General features: G+C 39.1%; 2 protein-coding genes across 2 annotated transcripts in view; both read left to right on the top strand.

Moving 5' to 3' along the window:
• The window catches only part of LOC118414804, a 1,072,569-nt gene that overhangs the window by 955,832 nt on the left and 91,303 nt on the right, over positions 1 to 25,434 (top strand). The gene's annotated exons all lie outside the window — the stretch shown is intronic.
• Positions 1 to 25,434, top strand: part of LOC118413766 (protein SFI1 homolog) — a 52,966-nt gene that overhangs the window by 1,385 nt on the left and 26,147 nt on the right. Inside the window, exons 2-14 of the mRNA XM_035817298.1 lie at positions 7,549 to 7,700; positions 8,920 to 9,111; positions 9,999 to 10,070; positions 10,713 to 10,823; positions 11,211 to 11,305; positions 11,931 to 12,048; positions 13,334 to 13,436; positions 14,623 to 14,779; positions 15,678 to 15,839; positions 18,488 to 18,558; positions 19,355 to 19,447; positions 19,912 to 20,009; positions 20,494 to 20,560. Coding sequence (XP_035673191.1) covers positions 7,549 to 7,700; positions 8,920 to 9,111; positions 9,999 to 10,070; positions 10,713 to 10,823; positions 11,211 to 11,305; positions 11,931 to 12,048; positions 13,334 to 13,436; positions 14,623 to 14,779; positions 15,678 to 15,839; positions 18,488 to 18,558; positions 19,355 to 19,447; positions 19,912 to 20,009; positions 20,494 to 20,560 — 1,491 coding nt within the window. The remainder of the gene's footprint in view (positions 1 to 7,548; positions 7,701 to 8,919; positions 9,112 to 9,998; positions 10,071 to 10,712; positions 10,824 to 11,210; positions 11,306 to 11,930; positions 12,049 to 13,333; positions 13,437 to 14,622; positions 14,780 to 15,677; positions 15,840 to 18,487; positions 18,559 to 19,354; positions 19,448 to 19,911; positions 20,010 to 20,493; positions 20,561 to 25,434) is intronic.

A 25,434-nucleotide genomic window follows, 5' to 3' on the forward strand; every position in this document is an offset into this window, starting at 1 on the left:
CAGGCCACCGCATCCCTGGAATAGTATGTCGCGATGATGGGTCTTTCACATGTACTGCGCGATCGGGTATGGACCTTGATAGGCCCCGCATCCCTGGCTGCGCTTGCCGACAATTTCGTGACGTTATCGACGCGTACATCGTGATGATGTAGCGTACACATGGTCGTCTCGATCGGGCACGGGCCCCGACAGGCCCCCGTATCCCTGGCTGCGCTTGCCGACAGTTTCGTGACGTTGTCGACGCGTACATCGTGATGATGTAGCGTACACATGGACGGCGCGATCCGGCATGGACCCCGACAGATCCCCGCAAGCCTGGCTGCGCTTGCCGGCGATTTCGTGATGTCTTACACGAAACATCTGCCACAAGTGGCTACTCTAGTCTAAAGCTAGTAAAAGCTAGTGCCACGCAAGATCTGCTTGGAAATTAAATAACACGCACAGATATACCTAAGTCTAATGGAAATAACTCAGACAGCCGTACGGACGCATGCTACTAGTATTAGTACACGAATATTACGTTCAGTACTGGAACGTTCCAGTGCTTTATAAACGTCAGCACTGGAAGCCCAGCGCTGAAGTTTTTACAGCACTGGTCTTCCAGTGCTGAAAAGTTCCCGAGTACTGGTAAATCCAGTACTGAACCCGTTACTTTTGTATATCAGCACTCGGTTCCAGTGCTGACGGCGGTTTCAGCACTGGGTAACCAGTGCTGAATGACCTCTGCCGCGAGTTCAGCACTGGTACCCGAGTGCTGACGGCAGTTCAGCACTGGAAAACCAGTGCTCGGAGAAGTTCAGCACTGGAAATCCAGTGCTCGCATTGGGTTCAGCACTGGAATTCCAGTGCTGAGGGAGCTTCAGCACTCGAACAAGGCCGTTCAGCACTGGAAAACCAGTGCTGACGTTTCTTCAGCACTGGAAAACCAGTGCTGAGGCCGATTCGACCCATTGATTCAGCACTGGAACACCAGTGCGGAACCCGTTACTTTTGTATACTTGCGTACGGAGGCGGTACTTACCACTTACGGATCCCAAAAGATTGCCCATGTTTTGGCACGTAGACAACACGTATTTGCACGTATGGCGGGTTGTGTCCTTAAGCTTTAACAATAACATAGGCAAAAGTTTGCAGTGACCAAAAAATTTCTGGAGTTACATTGTGCTAGATGTTTTCTTTCATGCTGTCAATAGAGTCTAAACTTCAAAAGCTCAGTTCTGTATGAAGTGGCTTATGTGATCAAGTAAAAAGCAAAGTAGCATAAAAGCTCTCAAAACCAGATGGTCGAAAGGTAATGACCTTTTCATTTTGACCTTTTCAAGACAGGTTTGAATGATCCATCCTTTACATTGACCTATAGGTCGATGATGTAGAAATACGAGGGGCGAGTAAGAAAAGAAAGAAACAACACCCCGACTCCCGGGATTCGAACCCGCGCCGAACCTGGGCAGCCGGATCACAAATCCAACGTGCTAACCACAACACCAAAAGCTCAAGAGCTGTTGGCGTGTTCAGTTGGCAGCGCTAGAACCCCACTGTTACAGGTATAATGAGAGATAGGTGTAAAAGGAAATCATGGAAATGTGTTCATGTCATGAAAGAACAAGGGTACAGTATATGTCTTATGGGTGTTACTTGTCCTTGTTTGAGGTTGATCGCCCACGCCCCTTCCATTTTCGAGGAAAGGTTTTGATAATATAATCTTTGTTGACACGACAAGAGTACAGTGACTTTCGTAAGGTCTACATGTATAACAACTACTTACAGTACAACTAAATACACATATTGGATATCTATTGGTATGAATAAATCAACATATAGGGTCTAGATAGCATGTCATTTACACTATTGGTTCTATGGTATAAACATTCTTGGATATATTTGCCGACTTATACACGGTGAGGATTATCGCCTCTCAGAATGTAGTTGAATTTATCTATTGAACAGAGAGTAGCAAATTCTTAAGAGCAAGCGGAAAGTAATGTGAACAGCTCTGTGCGTTTATCATTATATATCGTGAACAATCCATAACAAAGTGACGTTTGTCTTCGATCTCATTTGGGCAGATTTTAGTATATCTTCCAGCTTCTATATTTAGTTTGTGACTACAGATATCTTTTGCTCTACGAAGTTCAAACTGCGTACATTGGAAAGATACTTCATTCTCCCGCATCTTTCCTTTAGCGTAGAATAAATAGAAAGTTTTGAGTTATTTGGATTGAAGAATGCCATTCATGTACAGGGCTCGAAATACTTTTTTCTGCATACCTGCACTGGTGCAGGTAACATTGAAAATCACCTGCACACGACAAATTTCACCTGCACCACTCTGAATGTAGAAAATATGGATCGTACTAAAATTGTTGAGGAACCATTGCTATTAACAATCCATATACACCTACATCATAATACATTTATGTATAAAACCCAGTACATCTACCAGTGCAGGTTAGGTGCAGGTAGACACCAGAAACACCTGCACAGCTGCAATTTTACCTGCACTTACCTGCATATGCAGGTGGTATTTCGAGCCCTACATGTATGTATGATTAAGTTAATCCCTTATGTAGTGAGAGTGAAGTGATGATGTCGTCCATACACCTTTCTCACGCGGCGGCCATGATAGATCTAAAACGAGTTCAATGAGGCAAACAACAGACTGTCCATCATAATTAGCAGTTCAACCAATGATAGCATGGAAATTAGACAATTGACCAATAAGAGAATGGCTGCATGTCCGTCAAATATTTATATTTCAGCCATACATAGTATGGTGAAATATATTGTATTCGTAATGTTTCTTCTTCTTCTTTCTTTCTCCTGTCAAATCTTCAAAGTGATTCATCTCCGCCGTTCCTGGACCGAATGACCTGAAATTTGGCACAGGGGTAGAATTGGCCAATACCTTGATGATTTTTCTCAGTTTTTTCATATCTGCCTCTAAAATGATTTTATTGAGATTTTTTGGTCAATTTTAGACCAAAACTGTACATTTTGGCCTCTGTACCCTGGTATTACAACCAAATGAGCTGAAATTTGACAGAGATGTGCCTTGATAATGCCCCCATATAAATTCGATAACACGTTTGGTGTACAGTACAACAAAATGCTTATTTTTGCGACTTTTTGACCAATTTTTGACCAAAAAATGACACTTTTGGCCCCTGTACCCTGGTATTACAACCAAATGAGCTGAAATTTGACAGAGATGTGCCTTGATAATGCCCCCATATAAATTCAATAACACTTTTGGTGTACAGTACAACAAAATGCTTATTTTTGCGATTTTTTGACCAATTTTTGACCAAAAAAGGACACTTTTGGCTCCTGTACCTTGGTATTGCAACCGAATGAGCTGAAATTTGACAGAGATGTGCCTTGATAATGCCCCCATATAAATTCAATAACACTTTTGGTGTACAGTGCAACAAAATGCTTATTTTTGCGATTTTTGGCCAATTTTTGACCAAAAAAGGACACTTTTGGCTCCTGTACCCTGGTATTACAATTAAATGACCTGAAATTTGGTATAGATAGGCATTAGATACTTGGTAACAAGATTCAAGTAAAATTTTTGACATAAACAACTTTAAAATGATTAATTTTGGCACTTTTCTGAGGGGAAATTTGTTTTCTTTTGGCCTCCTGACGTGACCTTCCGTGACCCCGCACAGAGCCACACCTGTGCGCGTCAGCCGGAGAGTTAATTGAATCAAAGACCTAGCCAATCAGCGAAAAGGAGGCCAAAGGCTAATTAATATTCATAAGCGGGGCCTCATGATCCCGTATATAGCAGTGTTCCCGCCAGGGGGAGCGAAGCCCGCCTAAGGCTCGCGCATTTTACACTATTCAGAAGGCTTTATATTGTATCAGTTCTTAGGGGCATATCTATGATAATCGCAGCAGTCACTTAACTTCTCTTCAGGAGTTTAGCGTAACACTATTTCAGGTCAAACCGTCAAAGGCAACTAAAAACAAACTTTAACGTTACTGAGTTCAACAGTACTTATAACTTGTTATCCGAAGTTGAAACGCTAGCGGTGGTATTTTCGCTGCGCTGTTAGCTCCGTGCGACTGTTGTTGACGGTCTTATAACGGTATATTTTGCACCCCTGTACCCTGGTATGAGTAACATTTGGTATAGATAGGCATAAGATAGTTGGTAAAATGATCCAAGTATAATTTTTGGCATAAAGTACTGTAAAAGGCTTAATTACAGCACTTTTTTTAGGGGAAATTGGTTTTCTTTCGTTCTCCATGCCATGACCTTTCGGACGTTCACCCCACAGAGCCGACATCTGCACCTGCGTCTAGCCGGCAGGAAGAGTTAATTCAATTTATGGTTCAGCCAATCAGCGAAGAGGAAAGCGAAGGCTAATTAATATTCATAAGCGGGACCACACAATACGTTAACTTGAAGACTCAGGCCGTACAGACTTCTCGCCAGGATTTTTTCAAAGCGTCGGACAGGGGTCCGGGGGCCGCCGAATGTCCCTGGCGGGGTCCAGGGGCAGGGCCACTGTGGGGGGGACCCAGGTGGGCGAAGCCCCCCCGGAAGCTCTTGCATTTTAGACTATTGAGAAGGCTTCTTTTATCAGTTTTTTTAAGGCCATATCTACGATAACCGTAGCAGTCACTTACTTCTCTTCAGCAGTTTGACTTTAAAATATTTCGGGTCAAAGCTTCAAAGACAACTAAAACCTCATAAACAACAAACTTTACTTAGCTCAACAGTATACAAAAATATTGTACGGGTTGCCATCCTTAGTTGAAGTGCTTATTTATAGCGCTAGTATCTTCGCTGCGCCGTTAGCCGCCGTGCGACTTTTGTTGACGGTCTGATATCCCTACGTCGCCGCCTCGCTGATATTCCCACAGACATGTTTCAAGAAAAATACCCAGCAAAAAACGCTGTTCTGCGTCAAATTCTATTCTATAAAACATGTGGGACTCAGTGTTACAGTCTAAATATTTTGTAGAAGCACCGCTGTAGGAAAGAAGGTCCAAGCAATGTAAAACATCACGTAGCATGAAGTTCGCTGTCAACTGGCACACAGCACATGACTGTTTGAAACTCTAAGTCTAATCAACAGCCGTGTTTGATTGATAGCCCGCGGTCCTTTGATGAAGTCGGCGAAAGGTGCGTTAGTTAGAAAATCTGTTAGACAGTGGCGAGAATGATTATTTTCTCATCAATATTTCTCTTCAGAATTATTTGAACTTAATTGTACATCTAAACAATTGGCTTACCTGTGCAATGTTTATATGATTAATGATCAGTGTACTGAAATCATGTGTAACGTATGGCTCCTAGTCAATAGATCAGCATTTTCTCTATAGTGACCACCTGTCTATAGTGGCCACATTTCCTAGTGCTGTTGTTGTTTGACATAAACTTTGAACATTTAAATTGTAAGTAACTTTAAACTGCCAGAGTTTCAGCCCAATAAAACACTCTCAGCGCCAGGGTATGAACAGACTGACCAGACAGACGAAAATAAATCCTCGAACAAGGTTCAATCGTATCTTCCGGGTCTGGCAGGAAGTTGTTAAACTAAAATAAGAATAGGCTCGATGGCTGATTGCATACAAAGTAAAACAGTTTAACAGTTTTACAGCTTGAAGAAAACAAACGCTCCTACAGTACCTGCACCTGCTTGATAATTATTAAATCGTATGCCCTACTTGAATAAAAAAAGTTCACTGCAATAATAAATGTACCCACATCACAAGGAGCTTATATTTTTTTAAACTTACACCTAGTTATCGTACTGAAAATTGTTAATGACATTACATGAAGTCATTCAACAATTTTCAGTCATTATGAAAATTATCTGAATGGAAGGTGTGATTATTGTCATTTTCTGAAAAATAGAAGCAAGTTCTGTTTTTACCTGGAATCAATTCACAATACCAGTCCACTTTGGGGGATAATGTACTGTTAAGAGGATGTTCCATTTTTGCGCAGGGGTGATTTGGAACAGTCCAATGTTGCGTGGGAAGAGGTATGGCTGAAATATGCTGTATTTGCTCTTAAGCAAATGTCGGCCTTTCTAGTTGCATTATTATGTTTTTATTTTGCATCTCTTAAGGGACTATGGGATCAGTACGTGAGTCTAAATTGCTACATATTTCGCTGCATAACACTAGTTATAATATTTATTATTTGATCTTATATTGTGAAAATTTGTGTGGTCTGGGGAAAAACTAAATGGGAGCTTATTTTAGAAATAAGTTTTGTCTGTTTGCCTCATTGACCTCGTCTTCAATCTATCATGGCCGCCGCGTGAGAAAGGTGTATTGGGAGTGAAGTGAGAGTGGAGTGAGAGTAAAAGTATAAAAAGAAAATCTGTTTATGATAAAACTTGTACTAGGTCTTTTTGATGTTTTTTGGTGTTCTTTGTCCTACTAGTATATTGAATTTGATCACCCACGTCCCTTTCATTTTTACCTTTTAAAGAACCGATTGATCCCAGGTACATGCTGAGAGTGAAAGGTGAAACAGAAATCTGTTGTATTTACATGCTAGGTCTTTTTGGGTGTTCTTTGTCCTATATTGCTATAATTCAGGGTTCTCCCCAGAATCTTTTAGTATAGTGGAGGGGCTGACAATAAAATAACCCGAACCAACGGGCTGCGCTTTCATGAAAATGAGTTCATTTTGCAATGACAGTGGGTGTCAAATACTATAAGTATAATATATCATTGTGATTCCTTTGTTGTGAAGTGGCAAAACTACTATATAATTGTTTTGATCATTGCTCATTCACAAGTTTTTGCAGACAATGCCGACTGGAAAAGTGATGTCACTTGGCACAATATTCTGTGAATTCTCATTAATTTTAGCGGTAATCTGTGAATTGTCAATAATTATAGCAAAACTAACCAAGAAAATAGGGAAGAAACACACTAAATTTCAAAAGTAGTATATGTACTTGGAGCTGGGCTTGGAGTATAGTGGAGGGCCTCCGTTATTCCATCCTCTGGGGAGGACTCTGTATATTGAATTTGATCAACCCCCCCCCCCCGATCCCCATTTTGACCTTTTCAAGAACAGGTTTAAAATTAAACAAATGATACCTTAGACTAGAGAGGGTTTAACTTAGCTTAAATAAAATGAGTCTGTTTATGATCATCATCATCATCGGTCGTCGTGCTTAATACACATGATGGGGTTATACATGTACCTCCCCTTACGGGGTGATATCATGTACATGTACCCGGTCAAATAAGCTGAATACAAGACTGGGATGCGCTAGTTCTCCCATCCGGGCAAATGATGTTAATCACCGTATGACTGATATGAGAGAGAGAAAGAGAGAGAGAAAGAGAGAGAGAAAGAGAGAGAGAAAGAGAGAGAGGGAGAAGGAGAGAAAGAAAGAATAAGAGAGAAAGAAAGAAAAGAAGCATAATTTACAGGTAACGTTTTGCAACTTAAGTCATGTCACCGCAAAAATAACACCATGGCGAAAATTTTCAGATTTATGGTAACCATGCACCACTCGAATTCTATAATAAATTGATATTTTCTATCATTTAATTTTACAGGAACTTCACACCCAGCTAGAGGTAAAGGCAGAAAGGTTACGACTGGCAGCCAGAGGTACTACAGGGGAAGGTGATGCCAGGGGAGACAACCCTTACGGAGCAATGCCACCCATTCCATCTCAGGACAAAGAACAGGTGGAAACTGGACAACGGTAATGCAGCTTTTCTAGAGAAGACATAGTGCAGTTTATGTTCCACAACACCATAGTAATGCTTATCAGCAGACCACAAATTCAAATTGAATTTAAGCCTCTTTTGTATGCATTGATTTGACTAGTATTATGCGTACACACACCCACTCCCCCCACAAACACACACAAATACAAACAAACACACAATATACGCACAAACACATGCACCCACACACATACACATGTACAATGTACACATATGCTCTCACACACTCACACACATACATACACACACACACACACACACTCACACATATGCAAACACACACACACATACACACACACACATACACACACATTCGCATACACACACACACACATAATTCTGCTACACATTACTGATACTACTTAGTATTACTACAAGTATAACTAGCATAAAATATGCCTATTTGGTTATAATTTTGGAAATGTGCAAATTAGAATGTGGGTCAGTAGTCACATCGTGATTTTCTGAGAAATTTTAAGAATAAGTCTTATAGCATTTTTGAGGCTGTATAAAGAGACAGTGGGTTGTTATCCAAGTTGTGTCTAGAACACAGTATTGGAAGTCAGAGCCCATAACCACCACTCTCCTTCTATCTCCTTTTACTAGTACCCAGGCTTTTAGCTAGGATTTTATTATAGGGAGTCCAAATTTATTGGTGAGTCGCGGTAAGTGACTATTGTAGGGTGGTCCGGGGCCATCCACCTTCCATGGTGCAGAGTTTTTGATGATTTTAAATTAAAATAGTGCATTCTAAGGTATCCTATAAGGCAAAAATGCTGTTACAGAGGTCAAATTAGACGACTGTGACCACAGATGACCTGGTAGCATCCCTGGTCAATCAGAATTTCATGCTTGTCAGTGGATTTTCTCCTCAGTGCCAGGGCGTCCAGAGCGTCGAATTTCTTGTTATTCTAAGAAAAGCGCGTCATCTGGACACGTTGACGCATGCCTAGCTAAAAGCCTGCTAGTACCTGTCCTCCCCAACTGAAGTCAGGTACCCATTTTTACACCTGATGGGAGGAAAGAAAATCGTGTTGTAAGTGATTTTGTCAGTGCCTAGCCAGGAACACTGGGATTCAAACCCATAACTTCTTGATCTTGGGTCTGCTAGCATATAGCACTTGGCCATTCGATGCCAGTTATATAGTTAGTAATACTTACATGTGATCCTTTTTGAAAATGAACTGTTTTCAGTGCTACGGTGTCATCCAAGATCCCCAAACCCCTGACAAGGAAGGTGGATTCTAAGACGACAAAGATGGGGAAGACAAGGGATGTAAGATCAGCACAAGATGGTGGAAGGGCGAGGAAGAAAGTGCGAATACGTCCCCCAGATGTACACTACACATGGAACAGGGGCGGTCGTCTCAAGGAAATACGGATAAGGTATACTTCTTTAGGTTATACCAATTTAGTTCATTGGTTCACGGATTCGCTCGCTCCTATTTTTTGGAAAATAAAAAAAAAATAGAAAAATTACCCCTCAGCAAATTTTCACCAATGATAAAACCATTCACCCACTTTCTGGTGTAGCAAATTGGTTTTTATATTATAGCATAAGCTCCTTTATAGTACTGTAACAGTTATATTTTTCATTCATGAAGAATGGGACAAACATAAAAACTGACACTACTTTTGTAATTTTCAACAAACAGGTGCTGTTACTGTACTTGTTTTTTGTACTTTTTTTCAAGCTGAAAACTTTTTATTCTTTATGTTTTGGATTAGCCCTTACCTTTACCTCCACTATTTTACAATTTTTTTTTCCCTATCGCTACATATTTTTTATGAAAAAATCCGTGAACCAAGAAATTAAATTGGTGTGGCCTTAGCTTAATTTTGTGCTTTCACTTTTTTCATCTACAGCCCTCAATTCCCTTGTGACAGTCCTTTTATCTTTTCCCTGGTAGGGGAAAAAGTTTTGTTTTTGCTCGTGTGTTCTTTTATTATAATCTTCTGTCAAGAGCCAATCAGAGCCTAGAACTGCTGTGATCCAATCAGAGCATAGAGCGGCATTAGCATATACTAGCTGTATGTATAGATACTGAAATAGGTATGAACAACAATTACAGGTTTGTGATCATAGCAAAGTTGAAAAACTGAATTTTTTTCTTATTTTTAAAAATTCAAACTTAGAAATATAAGGTGTTCCTAATGGTATAGTCTTGTGTATGACTTGATGAAAGGCTACAGAGAAAATTTAAACATTCTGCATTTTTGTGAAAATGTTTTAATATTATAATATTTTGATATGCATGACCCTACTTTTATAGACACATTGCCAGGAAGTACCTGTATCTGTGGATTGGTAACACCTTTGGTAGGGTGAGACCTTCAGTTGCAAGGTAAGACAAAAACAGTTAAGGTATTTTAGATTCATCTACATGTAAAATATGCTAGTATCATCAGCAATGTTGAAGAATGTTGTTTTAAAAAAAAATCTCATTTCAATGCAAGGATGTTACAATGTGAATGTTTTCACACTTCTATAAGTGCTACAGTAACTCTTTACCATTGAGATACAATTATTAATACTTGAGTAATTATTAAAGTTGATATTCTCAGTGCATGTGGGCCTTTACTGTTAAGACTTTTGCCAAGCCATGGGTGGGACAAGTCCACTAGTCCGATTGTCCCGGGCCAGTGAAAGTGCCTATCGGGCAAGCACATGTCCTACCCTACTTGTCCGATCGGGCAAGTAAGATTTTTCCCTGAGTGAGATTTTGATATAATATTTGTTGCTTATCACAGTCATGGTATCAAGGCTCAAGTATTGGTCAACACAGACTAGTACCAGTAGAGTCATTAATATAAAGAATTCCATTGCTGGAAGTGAAAACACATAGTGCAAAATGTTGCTTGAATTTTGGGCGAGGGAAAATTTAGTTCGGGCAAGTATATTTTGTATGTACATGTACTCACCTGAAAGGACTTTTTAGAAAACTTGTTAGACCCTAAAGCAAGTATCTGTTGTCTTTTTTCTCCAGAGCATTACATGAGACTAAACTGAAGAAGAGGGCCTTTGGTGAGTGGAAGGACATGTGGTGGGAGCTGAGGAGGGAATGGAAACTTCTCATCAGAGCAGAATATCACAACAGGTCTTTATAGATATTATTTCATTTTGGTATAATTGCTTATCACAGCTACCTTGAAATAAGTGTTTTCATTAGTAATGAATAAAGAAACATAATTATATTTTGATATTTGTGCGTTTTTTCTATTTCCAATTTTCCTATTTGTTGAGAGTCCATAGGTAATTTTTGCAATCAATGTTTGTGCATTCAAGATGTTTTTATTTAAATTAGCAAAGGGCAAAAATGATCTTAATTAGTGAAAGATATTAATGTTCTATATCACCATCACTGCAAAAAGAAATTGTCAGTGATGAAAAGGAATGAAATTAACAGGAAAAGGTTTGTAGGTACATGTACATTTGCACATTTATTGATTTACTAGCATATTTTTTCAAATCTTTTGACGTCTAGGTACCGGATGGCAAGTGTTGTGTGGCAAGCTTGGAGACAGTATGTAAAAAAACAAAGAGTAAAGAATGCCAAGATGGCTTTGGCTGTTGAACACGGTATGTACTATATTGTATTTGATTGTATTAGCAAAAAGGAATGTCCTTAAACAAATTTTAGGTGGTTTACACTCTGCATGTGAAAGAACCTAACACACTTACCGAAAAGAATAGGGTTGGCCTCAGGTATGCATGGCCAAAAAATGCAAGGTCGCATTGCACTGCTACTAGCTCTACTTGCTCCACAAAGAAACTTTATTATTATGCGTTATCCGCTATAATATTATATGCCTGCTGTATCTTTTTTTTTAATACTAATAGATTGTAAGATATTCATGTTCAGCTTGGTACAATTTACTTTTAAATGTTTCTAATCAAACTAAACTTCTAAAGTATGTTGTTCATGAATTATTCTACAAAGTCACTGATGAAAATTAGGACAAGTAGACACCCTATTTGCCAGTGCATTTCGTTCAGTTATCCGAATGGTGCAACATAGCAAAGTTTTTAAGCTGGACCACACCTCCATGAGAGTTTCGGATTTCGTGCAATTAACTGGCTTCTACTGTATTTGAGTTGCATATCTATGCCTGCATATCATACTGCATGGAGCAAAATGTGAATGTGTGTGTACTGTTGTTTGCTGAAAATTCAAAGTGTTTATTTCATATTTGTTTGAATGCAGACAGCAAGAAGCGTCTTGAGGGAACATGGGAGGCCTGGCACGTGTACGTGCAAGTGCGTAGGACCAAAAACATCATGTATCGGATCGCAGCAAACAGAGCAAACCTCTGTCTACAAAGGTTTGGGAATTTCTGCATGGAAATATATATGATTCATGATATACTGTTACAGTAATTGCATTTAAGTTCAGGGGGATTTAATTTAGCGGTAGCAAGAAAATGGATTTTTCGCCGTAGCGAAAAAATGGAGTTTGCGGTGATTATAAGTTCGCGATAGCGCCATAGACTGTAGCCAGATAATATAATCGATAATTGTTTGCGGTGGTTTTAAGTTTACGGCGAAGTGGCCACCATGAAAAACGGAACATAAAACCACCGCAAACATTTCTGCACTTACAGTACTGTTATAAACTTAACAGAAAAGGTTTGCAAACATGAATTTCATCAATTATAGCTGCAGTCACTCTATGAATTGTTTATTGTATATATATATATAAGTATAACTTTTGTAATTATTTTTCATTTGACAATGATCGTAGGATGAACACTAAAATGAAGAATGTGTTGTTGTGTATACCATGCATACTCTGTGCAGCGTGCAAAATACCCACTTGCACACTTGCACATTGCAACCACTTTTTGCTTGGTGCAACTTACTTCTAAACTCAGGTTGCACAGGGTGCAACTTAGATTTTGAGCCTAAGAACTCGATTTCGTTGTCAATTTACTTGAAAGAAATAAAATGGACCGAGGCAGCTCTGTTTTATATCAGCCAAACAAACGTGTGTATTGTGCCTGAAATTAGTGAATTGTAGGTGGTGCAACTTGAAATTCAGTTGTGCAACCTAGTTTTTGCCCCAGGTTGCACACTGTGCAACCTGGCTCAGAAAAGTATTTTGTACACTGTCTGTGTTTTAATAGTCATTTGTCCAACCTTCCAGACCACTTCATAATAAAGCCAATTACAACCTCTGTGACCTCTTACTTTTCATGATGAAGGCAACAACTTTTTAGTTTTAGCCAATTTTTTTTTTTCAATTATTTGCACGCTCACATCAGCTTTGGGATTCTGATAGGATGTCATCTATAATGTAATCAAATCAACAATTGGCCTTACCAAATTTTATGTATTCTAAAGAGTAGGAATTTACATTTTGTACAGTATTCACAATAGCTCTGTGACTAACTGTTTCAAGTTTCTAACTGGAGTTCTGCTTCTCACCATTATATGTAGCCGATGTAGGTGGCGCTTTTGCGGTGAGAAAACAGTCCCAAACATGGCTAAACTTAGTCAACCCCAGTGATGAACCAGGACAAGGGGGGGATACAAACTTAGCCACATTTGGGATTGTTTTCTTACCGCAGAAGCGTCACCAACTCTGTGACTGTTTGTTTTGTTTTTCAGACAAATGTGGAGAACTTGGCAAGCCAGACTGGAACAGTCCAGAGTGGAAAAGGACCAACAACTTGTGGCATTACAACACTGGTCTTACACTCTCACACAAAATGTAATTATTATATCATGATTACCTTGAAAAAAAAGTTAGGCTATTTCCATGTTTCTTTACCAGGGTAAGCTCCCATCAGTAACTTACACTGCTTTCATGGAGTCCCTGGGTACACCTACAAGACAGACATACAATACAATATTTACAATATTAATACAACTCACCGTCTAAAACAAAATCATGTCCTTACTCATGACAATGTCCATGTCCTCGACAAGTCGTTAAGGGATGAAAGTCAGAGGTCACAAATTTTTCTTGCACAGTGTTTTGAATGTTTGTGTGGATAGTGCAGTTTTCACAGCTAATAGTAGTGAATTCCAGCGTTCTACACCTCTATAATATTATGCAAATGTTCTATTCCCAGATTCAAGCTTAACTTTCGGCATTTGGGCTGAATCCCCGAAACAGGGGTGTTATTCTAAAAAAAAAGCTGTCATTAAAATGAAATCAATAAATTTTGTAAGATTTACTTCAAGAGTTCCTGCTACATGTATATATGAATGTCAACTATTAATAGATCTTAAAATCTATTTCATGTTGAGAAAAATTGTTGTGTCTTAAGATAGTAATTGAGCAAAAAAATTAAGGTAAGGCTGTAGGGTTATACATCGTACCTATATGGAAAAAGTAAGCAAAAACGGATTGTTCTAACATGTTGTCAACGTACTATGACTGCTTGTTGGGAAAACAGTTGTTGTAATTTACTACCTACTAACTCACTTACTACCTGTCCTTAGTGCTGAATTACATTCACACTAACACATTAACTACCTGTCCTTAGTGCTGAATTACATTCACACTAACACATTAACTACCTGTCCTTAGTGCTGAATTACATTCACACTAACACACTAACTACCTGTCCTTAGTGCTGAATTACATTCACTCTTACACACTGACTACCAGTCCTTAGTGCTGAATTACATTCACACTAACACACTAACTACCTGTCCTTAGTGCTGAATTACATTCATGCTAACACATAAACTACCTGTCCTTAGTGCTGAATTACATTCACACTAACACACTAACTACCTGTTCTTAGTGCTGAATTACATTATTTTACACTAACACATTAACTACCTGTTTTGCTACTGTGTAAAAGCTGTTGAAACCACAAATTTGTTTCCACACACAAAATACGAAAAATATTAGACCATATTCTTCCTCTGTTATTATTTAATAGACTTGGCAGGTGTGGGTGAGAGCACTACAACAGAGAAGGCAAGAGAAGAGGAAAATAGAATCAGCAAAACAGCTACATCATCTGATCATCACAAGAAGGTGCCTTACTGCATGGCTGAGGTATCTTACAGTCAGAAGGGAGAAAAGACAAAGAAGAGGTGAGCTTTCAGTTACAAAACGTGGTAAAACTTGGCGTGAAATGAAGACCTTGAAATAAAAGTAAATGGCCTGTTTTCCGGGGTTTGCTTTCAATTGATATCTTGAACAGTTTACTTTTAAGTTCCCCCCCAATACCGCACGATTCACAGTGTCCATCTCTGTTTCAACTTTTCACATGTAAGCAACAGCTAGTCCGGATCCACTAGAAGTGTGGGACTGCGTATCACAGTGGTATTGTGTTCGCCTTGTGACCGAGAGGTTGCGGGATCGAATCCGCCATGCTGCCGATCTTGTGCCCTTGGGAGAGGCACTTTACACACGACTTTCCTCACTTTACTCAAGTGAAAATGAGTCGTCCCTCGGATAGGACGTTAAATGGAGGTCCCGTGTCTGGGGAGAGCCATACCCCGGGCACGTTAAAGAACCCGCCACATGTGCGATGGTGCGGTGTGAGCGGTTCAAAACCTACAGTACCTTGGTCGCACCTGGGGCAATTACTGTCGTATTGAGGTCACCTGAATGGCGCCGAATGGCAGCTAGCTCCAGACACTTGCGATTTAGCCCCGCCTATTGTAATCTCCTCGCAATTCAGCTGCTGGCTGCAAAGAGTGAGTAGTCGGCCCACCCAATAACAAGTGGTGTGTGTTAAAGTTTAAACTGTGACATACACTTTCCCAAATGCTATGTGCTATGCAAAGAAAGCAGCATACAATGTACATGTACTAGTATGTGTGACTATTTTGTCGTAACATTTATAGTGTTTCTTTTTAAAAGCTAGCCATCTTGTTTTTTTACTGTTTTTTTTTTTTACTCTCCCTCCTTGAATTTGGAGTCTGAAAAGGATGTCAGCTATAAAATTTACTTATTGTGGCCAAACTATAAAATGTCTTATTGCAGCGTATGCAGAAGGCGTGTACCGTAGAATGCTGTTGGGGCGAGTGTTTCACCACTGGCAGTCCAGATGGCATGTTCTACACATAGCTCATGAACAGAGACTGGCCATGGAGGAACTAGCACACAGAGTACAGCTTAGGAAGGCTCTAACTCACTGGAAACACTGTATCCTTCCATGTATCCATTCTTGTTACAGTCAAACCTGTCTATAGCAGCCACTAAAGGGACTGGAGAAATATGGCCACTATAGAGAAACTGTTGGTCAATTGACCATTAGCAAGCTACACATGATTTCAGTTCCCACTAAACATTCTCACCAAGTAACATTGTCTTGATCTTAAATTCACCGACAAAGACTTGAACTTTAATGCTACTGCCAAAATGACCTGTCAGGAACTCCAAATCCTCGCAAACTACAATTTCAAACTCGGTGCAGGATGACATAAGGCTGCAGTATTGTTGCAATAGGCAGTGTTTCTGTATCAACAGGACCGGAAATCGTGTGGCCGTGGCTGCATTGGACAGGTGGCCGCTAAGCCTATTTCTTAATCATTACGAATCCAAGGGACCGACAAAAAGTGGCCACTATGGACAGGTGGCTGCTATACATAGGTGGCCGCTAATACTGGTTTGACTGTACATATAAGATATACAATTTATGAAAATGTAACCTTTATTGACATGTAAGTAAAATTGTGTTACACTTAAGATTGTCAAGAGCATTTTGGCAAATTGCAATATTCTATCATTTACAGGACAAAGGGTCAATTCATGATACAGGACTTGGCCTAGTATATATGAAAAAAAAATGTTGTGTTTCCTGTTTCCATACCTACCGTAGAAAAACCAGCAGCCCCTAGACTTTTATTTTGGTTTGGCAGTGGAGTCACTTAGTTACCAGTTAGAATTTTTAGTTTCCAGTTAGAATTTTTAGTTTCCAGTTAGAATTTTTATTCAGCAATTGAAGTAAAATGCTGCTTGTCCTATCTAATGAAGGATGAATGGATCTATTGTGCACAACATTCAAGTTTGGCATTGAAAAACACTTAGTGTCCTCATTAATTTCAGTTTACTTTGATTAATGTATTGTAATATGTTATACTATAGTTTTTGCCAGCCTTAAGAAATTACATGGAAAAAATATAATCACCGTCAACGTCAAACTTTAATGTGCGTAATAGATTCATTTATCCTTTATTAGATGGGACAAGCAACTTTTTTACTTCAATAGGAAACAGCTGAAGAAAACTTCTAAGCGGAAGCTATGTGACTCCACTGCCTAACCCAAATGAAATTTAGTGTCGGCAGGTTTTTCTAGGGTAGGTAATAGGAAGACAAAAAAACACTTTTTCCTATGCCATATGAACCCACAATATGCATAAAACATGTACAATGCATGTTATGTATCTTCACATTTTACAATTTTTTTTAGGTCAGATCATTTCAGGAGTTTAAAAGATTCCCTTCCTTGCTTTCGTCAGTGCCAGTTAGATTCCACATTGACAAGACCATCCTATCACAAAGGCAAATTGCCAAGACAAAAAAGGAGCAGTCTAGCTGATAAGTAACTACAGATATGATCTATTCTAAGTAGTCTTTTGCCGTCATGTCAAACTAAAAATGTACAAGAAGGTGTTATCTATTCTGCGTCTGCGATTCCCGAGGGCTTATCTCGGAATGCGAATGTCTTCCGTCTCGAGAAAGGAAATGAGAGTTGTGGACAGGAAACGGTATCTTCAAGACATGAATGTTTCCCAATTAGTCCTAAGAATAATGTACAACTTTGGACCTAGAAGTAGTGTTTAGTTAAGACTTCTTAGAGGTCACAAGGACAGTTGGTGATGATGCTGTGTTCTTTCTTATAACACTTTGTTACCTTTGTACATGTATAAGCAAGAAGCTTCATTAATTAGGAAAGCTCCTTGGTATACATGGGCGCAATGTAAGAGGTAAAGTTGATTTCGACTTATCTGTAACAGTTGCATGTGCTTTTTTTACCACCTTAGCTTTAGAAAGCCTTTGGTGTAATGGCAATGATATTCCGTATGCATGTTAGGTTTTAAGAAGATGGAGGTCAAGGTTGATTTTTAGTCTCCTTGTAGCTTTCCTAGTTACAGAAGAGAAGACCATCAATCAATATAGAATACAACAAGGTGTATTCCGTATCAGCCGAGGTACCAGCCCGACCGCGGGTCGGATCTCACGACGGCCGAAGGAGAAAGCCCCTGGTTTGATGCGAAATGCGCCAGAAGTTGAACAAATTTGTTGCCCTTGAAAAAAAAGTGTTGCAACAGTAATGTTCCAACGTCCGAATCAGGTATTGGAATTTTCGACGGCGCCACACTCGGCCCACTCGAAACAGTTCGATTTATTCGAATGGAGCCCGTGTGATACAACTTAGAGCCCGGGCCGTACGGAAAGTTATCACCCGGTCCAGAACACCCGTATCGAACGTTTTCGCGTCACAGGTATGACATAAAGATAAAAGCTTATGCTACCTACATTTTGTATATTAAGTGCTTCAAACTCAAGTTGTCATTCTCCAAGCAGATGTTTGAGCAGAAAATCATAAAGTTTCCTAGCTGGGGGCCTTTTCTAATAACATTTATTTTCCATCCCAAATCTGCTTTGAGATTATCTCTTTATGTCTTTATGCTATGCTTTGAATCTATATTAAAGCAACGACAAGTAATTTGGCTTACTGTTGTGAAAGATACAATGTAGCCCATCATCTTATAGGATTTTGCCGAAATGTAGAATAAAAAGGCCACGGACTACCAAGCTGCTGTAGTACAGACCTTAACATCTTACAGTCATTGAACTCCAAAGAGAGCAGAGAGATCTGGAGGCTCTAGCAGTGCAGCACCAAAGGAAGCATTGTTTGGTGAGGCAAAGATTTTTATTGCCAGCATTTATTACGTATATCACTCAGTACAAATTAGATGAGATGTTGCAGCTATGATATTGTATTCACACACTCTTCAGGACAGCATGTTTGTATTGTGAAGACCTGGCCTGAAAATACATTGTTCCCACCTACAACAGTACAAGTTACAAATTTATGTATAGCTAAAAGATTATGACGTTGGCAAAAAAGAAAATATTGATTACTTTCTTCCAATGCAAAGGTATGTATGGATCAAATTTTCAACAGCTGTGAATACTTTTGTGTTGGAAGAAAGTTTACCATTGTATAATGTAATACTATCAACACAGATGATCTTCTATGGTAGTCTTACAATCATGTTGCTTAAGTTTATAATATTTCCGAAAATAATTTCATCAGGGTGGTAGGTCATATTACATATTAAGAGTTTTCTTTTATGCAACCAGTTTTTCTGGTTTTCAGTCTTCCTGCTGACGTTTTGATGTTTGTCAGACACCTTCCTCAGACCTTCTGACTGGAGTTCTGCTTCTTGCTGTCTTGCTTATGTAGCCCATGTAGGTGGCGCTTTTGCGGCGAGAACACTATCCCAAACGTGGCTGAGTTTGTATCCCCCTCAGACAACAGAAAAATCTGTTGAATTAAAGAAGCAGTCTGGATAAGGAAGTCCACCCGAGTGATCAACTGTGTCGAAGGGGGTTACAAACATGTTTGGGATCGTGTAAAAGAAAACTCTTATGATTAAATATAAAAACAATGTCATACATGATGATGAATGTTTTCTTATTGTTTTCAGAAAACGTACCTGTCTGTGTTGAAGTTAGCTGTAGTCCAGAGGAGACTGAAGGACATGAAGAACAAGATGGCAATGGAAACAGCCAACAGGAAGGTTGGTCAATTGAACATTGGACAAACAAGAATGATAGAACACCATCGTACAAACTGTTATTCCCCTTTGTCTAGCAAAGTGGAGTCCCATGTACTGGAGAGTTCTAAGCAAAGTTTTCCCTTCTAGTTTAAAGTGAGGTTCATAGATCCGCTCATACTCGTAGATGGCCTCCTTGACTCTGCATTCATTCCACCGTGGTTTTTGAATTGCCTTTTAATTTGTTTCCCTTGATGTTTGCAAGAAGGTTTAAATATGTATTTACTAATTTTGTTTAGGAGTATAGTATGGGCTTTCATCAGAATTGTCATCATTCATATTGTTATCCCAGTCATAAAATGAAACAAAATGCTTCTATAACAACTACTGTAAGGGCAGAATTTTGAAAGGGAGGAAGAATGTACGTGTATGTACACTTCTGCACAATAGAAAAAATATGCTTGAATTTATAATCAATTCTTTCCCAGTTGGTAAAGAGAGTTTGGGTGATGTGGGTGAAGAAATGTGAACACAGGGAAGAACTCAAGCTGGTGCCTGCTACAAGACAAGCTAGGAACCACCATAGGTGAGTACAAAATCATTAGACTAAGTGCTTTATATCAAACTATTCAACAATTTCAAGAAAATGCAGGATGTTTCCCTCCCTGTGCTCACAAACATTACTTTATACCTTTACATTGAGGCTGACCCATGAATGCCCTGGTTTAGTTACAGGTACAGTACTTAAAAAATCTTTGGACAAATCTACTGTCTTTTGGAGTACTAATTGTTTCTGTATTAAAGTCATATGTTGATGCCAGTAGAAAAAGTATGTTCAATTGTGAGACAAGACCCAAAATACAATCATGGATTTGTAAAAATTCAAAAACAAATTCTTTTCGAGCCAGAAAAAATGTTATTTTAATTTTTGTATCATGATGGTTCATGAAGTATCAGTATGATTTTTAACATTACCCATTGATATAAGAAAACATATGTCATTTGTATGATACCATAAATTAGTACAGATCTTATGACTAAGAAGCACGTTTTGTTTCTAACATGTACAGACTAGTAAGGCTGAGGAAGTCTTGGACCATCTGGATGGCCTATGTTCAGTGGAGAAGGCACAGAGAGGTAAGGAAAGTTTCTATGATTGTGTCCCAAGTCCCTACTTTCAGGCTGCCCTTGCATAAGCATGCTGCATCCCACGGAACTCGGTCTGAGCACTGTAGTGCACAGTGGTAGAGATCTACTCTAACTCTCATATGATTGTGTGCTCCTTTTTACAATAAACCTTAAGAAGCGAAATACTACTTTGTAATAAAGCAACACCATGACAGCTTTCTTGGACATCACTTTCCTTTGATTTGTACTTGCAACGATTATTCGTAATCTTATCAGAAATATAAGTAGTTCAAGGAATGCAAAAATAGAGGTTTGTTTCCTTGTCCACAGATGTCCACACACAGACATACGGCTAGAGATAGTTGAACATTACTCTGTAGGGTAGGGAAAAATGCTATAGCGAAATTGGCAGACATTTACACCTGTCCTTGGTGCTGAACTGTCTATCATTGCTACCATTTCAAAAGCAGTGATGGAAAAATGCACAAAAAGTCACTTGCATAGTGCATACAGATTAATCAATATTCTTTGTAGAATATCATTTAACCCTATCCAGACTGGGTGGGAGGTAAAAGTGCCTGTGCCAACTTTGACGTTGTATAACTCGAAAGCGGCTTGCGCTAGGACAACCAAACTTGGTGACTTTTCCAGTAATTAAACTTCTTACTAGACTAAGTATAGTGTGAGTGAAGTTAACAGTGAGTGAAGTTAGCAACACAGGTACTGTTTTAGGATCTTTATTTTCATTATATATACACGGCTTAGATATATGGCCTTTTCATTTGAAATGATCTGTGCCATGATGGATTACAATGGATATCCATTAAGAACAGGAAGATGTAATTGCTTAGTCCAATTATCTGCCAAATATGAACATTGGGATTCAAGTTGCTTACTGTTTAATAGATAAAAAGTACATGTATACGAGATCTATAATTCTAATACATTGTGTAGTATCAAAGGCTTAACTCAGCTTTTTTGTAAGCACAATTTACTAGAAAAAACTGTTTAAAAAAGTTTTAAAGTTCATGTAGTTTACACATAATAAGAAGTGGAATTTGCAGTTGAAAAGTGTCTATAGACATTATTACATGCAATGCTAAAAGCTGTTATAAGCCTATTTGCATTTACCAGTACGCATGCGCGGAATTTCCTTAGCAACGAAAAAAGTGAGATAAACAAGTCGCGTTCGACAGGGCAGCGTGTGTCCAGGTTCAATGTTCAAGTGTCGAGATTTTTAGCCTCTACACGGCGTTAACGGCAGCTACCCGCCTGGATCTGATGTTCCAACGATGTCCTAAACCTTGTGTACCTGAAACACCGTGTTCAGTTTCGCTTCAGAGGAATTTACGGTACGTTTTTTGACGGTATCCAAGCAAGTGTTACCACAGTTAGTGATAACGCATGCATCCCTCCCCCATGCACGATGCCATCTATCTTTGCCGCTTACTTCTAGAATTTTTGTCCATTCTCACTACAGCCAGGTTTTTGTCTGTAAAGGTTACCAGTGTGACATAATTAGGAAATTTTAACCTACGTATGTTATAAACCGTAAAAATGTTAGCTAAAATGCACGACCTTGTGTCTTCACAATAATGAAAGCCGATATGGTCACTGTCTCGTGATCTCTCGTGTCCGGACATGACCCCGCTTGCACTGACTGAGGAGCTTTCGTACTGTGACCAACACTTCGATTAGAAAGATAAAAAAATGTTAAGAACCAACAGCGAGTACACTAATAATCGCAGTAAATGGCTTGGATGTCCGTATTAGTATTAAACTGGTGCTTTAGGTTGAAAAATTGTACTTATAAATGTGCAAGCAAGGTCGCTTCAAGTTTAATATATATGCAAACGTGACGGTGGGGAGGGGTGCATGTAGAATGTGCATTGAAGTGTATTGCGCTTTAAAGCTGTATTTTTTGTTTAAGTGTTGATATTTGCTTTAATGTTTCTTCCTTTTTTTTAAGGTGCTGGAGTTCAACATGAGGCTGTGTGCAGTGGTCGGCTGCGGTAATGGAACATATCAACCAAGGCGGTTTCAACCTTCTTGTATCAACTTTAAAAAAAAGGAAGTCAGGGACATGTCCAAATAAAAACATGGAACAAAAAAAGGATTTTGATGACGCAACTGTCCCCAACCTTTCCAGCTATGCATTTCCCACTGACAAGAAAGACCCATGGTCGGACAAAACTGTTCTTGCTCACAGATTGCCAACACTTGGGTTCGCTTCCTGTCTGTTACACTACAACCACTGATAGTATGGCCAAGTAGAGCTGCAATTTCCAAGACCTTGCCACCACAGTTCAAGAAACAATGTAGTAGAATAAGATGCATAATTGATTGTACAGAAATATTTATTGAGAGACCTAGATCTTTAGACTTACAAGCCTCCACATGGTATGACTATAAAAACACAATACTTTAAAGCCGTTTGTAGGGATCACACCAAATGGGCACATCTCCTTTCTTTCAAAGACCTATGGCGGAAGAGCCTCTGATGTGTTCATTACCTGGGACTGTGGCTTTTTAGATTTGGTTGATCCAAATGACGTTATAAAAATAATGGCAGATAGGGGATTTCCAATCCAGGAGGACCTGATGCTGCTGAATGCAACACTAGAAATACCACCAGCAGCATAGGGGAGGCGACACATGACAAGAGACAAAGTAAAGAAAACAAAAACTGTTGCAAACTTGAGGATCCGCGTAGAGCGTGCTAACAATCGACTGTAGGACTTCAAAATCCTGGAGGGTACATTTCCCAGGGGCGTTCAATAAGTAATGCCCCTGACCCATTTCCCATAGGAGGAGATTAATGAAACTTGGTACAGTTATTAGTCTTTCTCTACATAGGAACCACCCAGAGTTATGCATTTCTCCCATTGTTTGATGCAGCTCTGGACACCGTTTTTGTAGAACACCCCAGGTTGGTCCTCCAACAGATGCCTCATCAATGGAAGAAGATGGACGACCAGGTCTGGAAGCCCTTTCCACAGACTTCCGACCATGTTTGAATTCACGATGCCAGTGTTTACAAGGTCATATGATGGGGCATCATCACCATAAGTGACCGATGATAATAATGACAATGTAATGAAGATGTAATAGATAAAAGTGGATCCTTTCTGTAACATGTCCTCAAATGTATTCTCAAACATTTTTCATACATTAAGTTGTGAGTTCTGTACATTTATGCTGCCATACTGGTGGTGATGTAGGAACATATTTTTTTGAATAAAATCAACGGGATCTTACTTTTGCCTTTGTTCATGAAGTGGCTTGTGTAATGGGAAATGATTTATCGAACAGACAAACTAACAAACTAGCAGTAGGAGCTGACAATAATTATGTTTTCCCGATATGGATAAAATTGCTCTTGCTGGTGTCTTCTTTTCATTTCTTTTTCTACTGTCTGGAACCAATCAGAGCTTATAACTGCCATGAACCAATCAATTTTAGAACTGCATTAGCAAATTAGCAGTATAACTATGAAGAACCGTCCTGTGTCTTAGCTCTTCATGTGTATAAACTTCCGCCTCCTCATCCATTACGGCCGGAACGAAAATGAAAAAAACTTCATATACTGTCAGTAAAACACAAACACACGTCTTACACCAGACTTCAAAAACTTGAAATTATCTTTATTCTTAACTGACAGTTCTAGAATCTTCTTTAGAACAGGTGTACGTTCGTACCTGTCAGGTGGGAACACCTGCGGCGCCGCACGGCGCGGCGCCGGGAGCGCCATCTCCTTAAACAAGCGCTGACACTACACACGCGTGACGCAACACTGGGTTGGCAAGTTATCTCCCAAAATGGCGGATTTTACCCGTCATGCATTTCGCGCCGGTAATTGCGAATAGGCTTATTGTCATCAACTACATGGACATTGTAAGCTAAATTGTTTAAGTTGGAAAATTTTAAGGACACCTCTATTGTACATGACTTCCTTTAAATGTTACTGTAATACTGTAACAGCAACTGGTTCTACCAGACTGGGTATACAATAAAAAGTTGCTATGATCATAATTATCAAGAGTGCACAGTACTTGTTCTGTTTAAATATATAACATTGAGTAGGATAGTCAACATGAATTGTGTAATGTACATATAGATAGCTCAGAGCAGATATTCAAAGCTCAAAAATTCTAATAAATGTTCAATCTGTATACATGTACATGTTTTAGTAGGCTGATATTAATAGCAAATTTGCTAAAATATGATGATTGTTATATTCTATAATCTGTTTTTTAATACTTTGTCAGGTACTACAATTCAGTACCAAAAATTTCCTATTGGTACGTGTACATTCAGGGCTCAAAATCTGGGTTCATGACAGTCACTGTAACAATTGAAGTTTTGCAGTCTCCTAATTTTTGACTCATACAGCTAGTCAGATATTTGTGAAGGGTTATATGTACAGTCCTGCACCTAAATCCGAAAGTGCATGCTGTTTGTAGGATCTTGACTGACACTTAAGTGAATACTAGAACTTCTAGAAGCTTAAGCTACATGACATGTAATTTCAAAATCTGAAAAAAGGTTGCAGCAAATATATTAAGTTTGTATTTAGGCTTCCCTGACACTCCTATTGTGCACCCAAAATTACTAGGTTATTATGTGCACCAGTGTACATGTATTCCCCAAAATAAATTTTGAGCCCTCAGATAAACGGGTTTCATGCAGTAACAGTTTTTACACTACATTGTACAGTCAAGGGGAAACTTTGTTGACATCGATATTCTAACTTATTCTATTTCTGCTTCAGAATTTGTCATCAACCAGTACTAATTCATTAGTATTCCTTACCTATTAATTATAATAATACCCTTCATGAGAAATGGAGGTTACTAATTGTTTTTGGTGTCTCTTTGTGCATT

Source organism: Branchiostoma floridae, chromosome 4, assembly GCF_000003815.2.
Source record: "Branchiostoma floridae strain S238N-H82 chromosome 4, Bfl_VNyyK, whole genome shotgun sequence".
In the NCBI taxonomy this organism is placed as follows: domain Eukaryota; kingdom Metazoa; phylum Chordata; class Leptocardii; order Amphioxiformes; family Branchiostomatidae; genus Branchiostoma; species Branchiostoma floridae.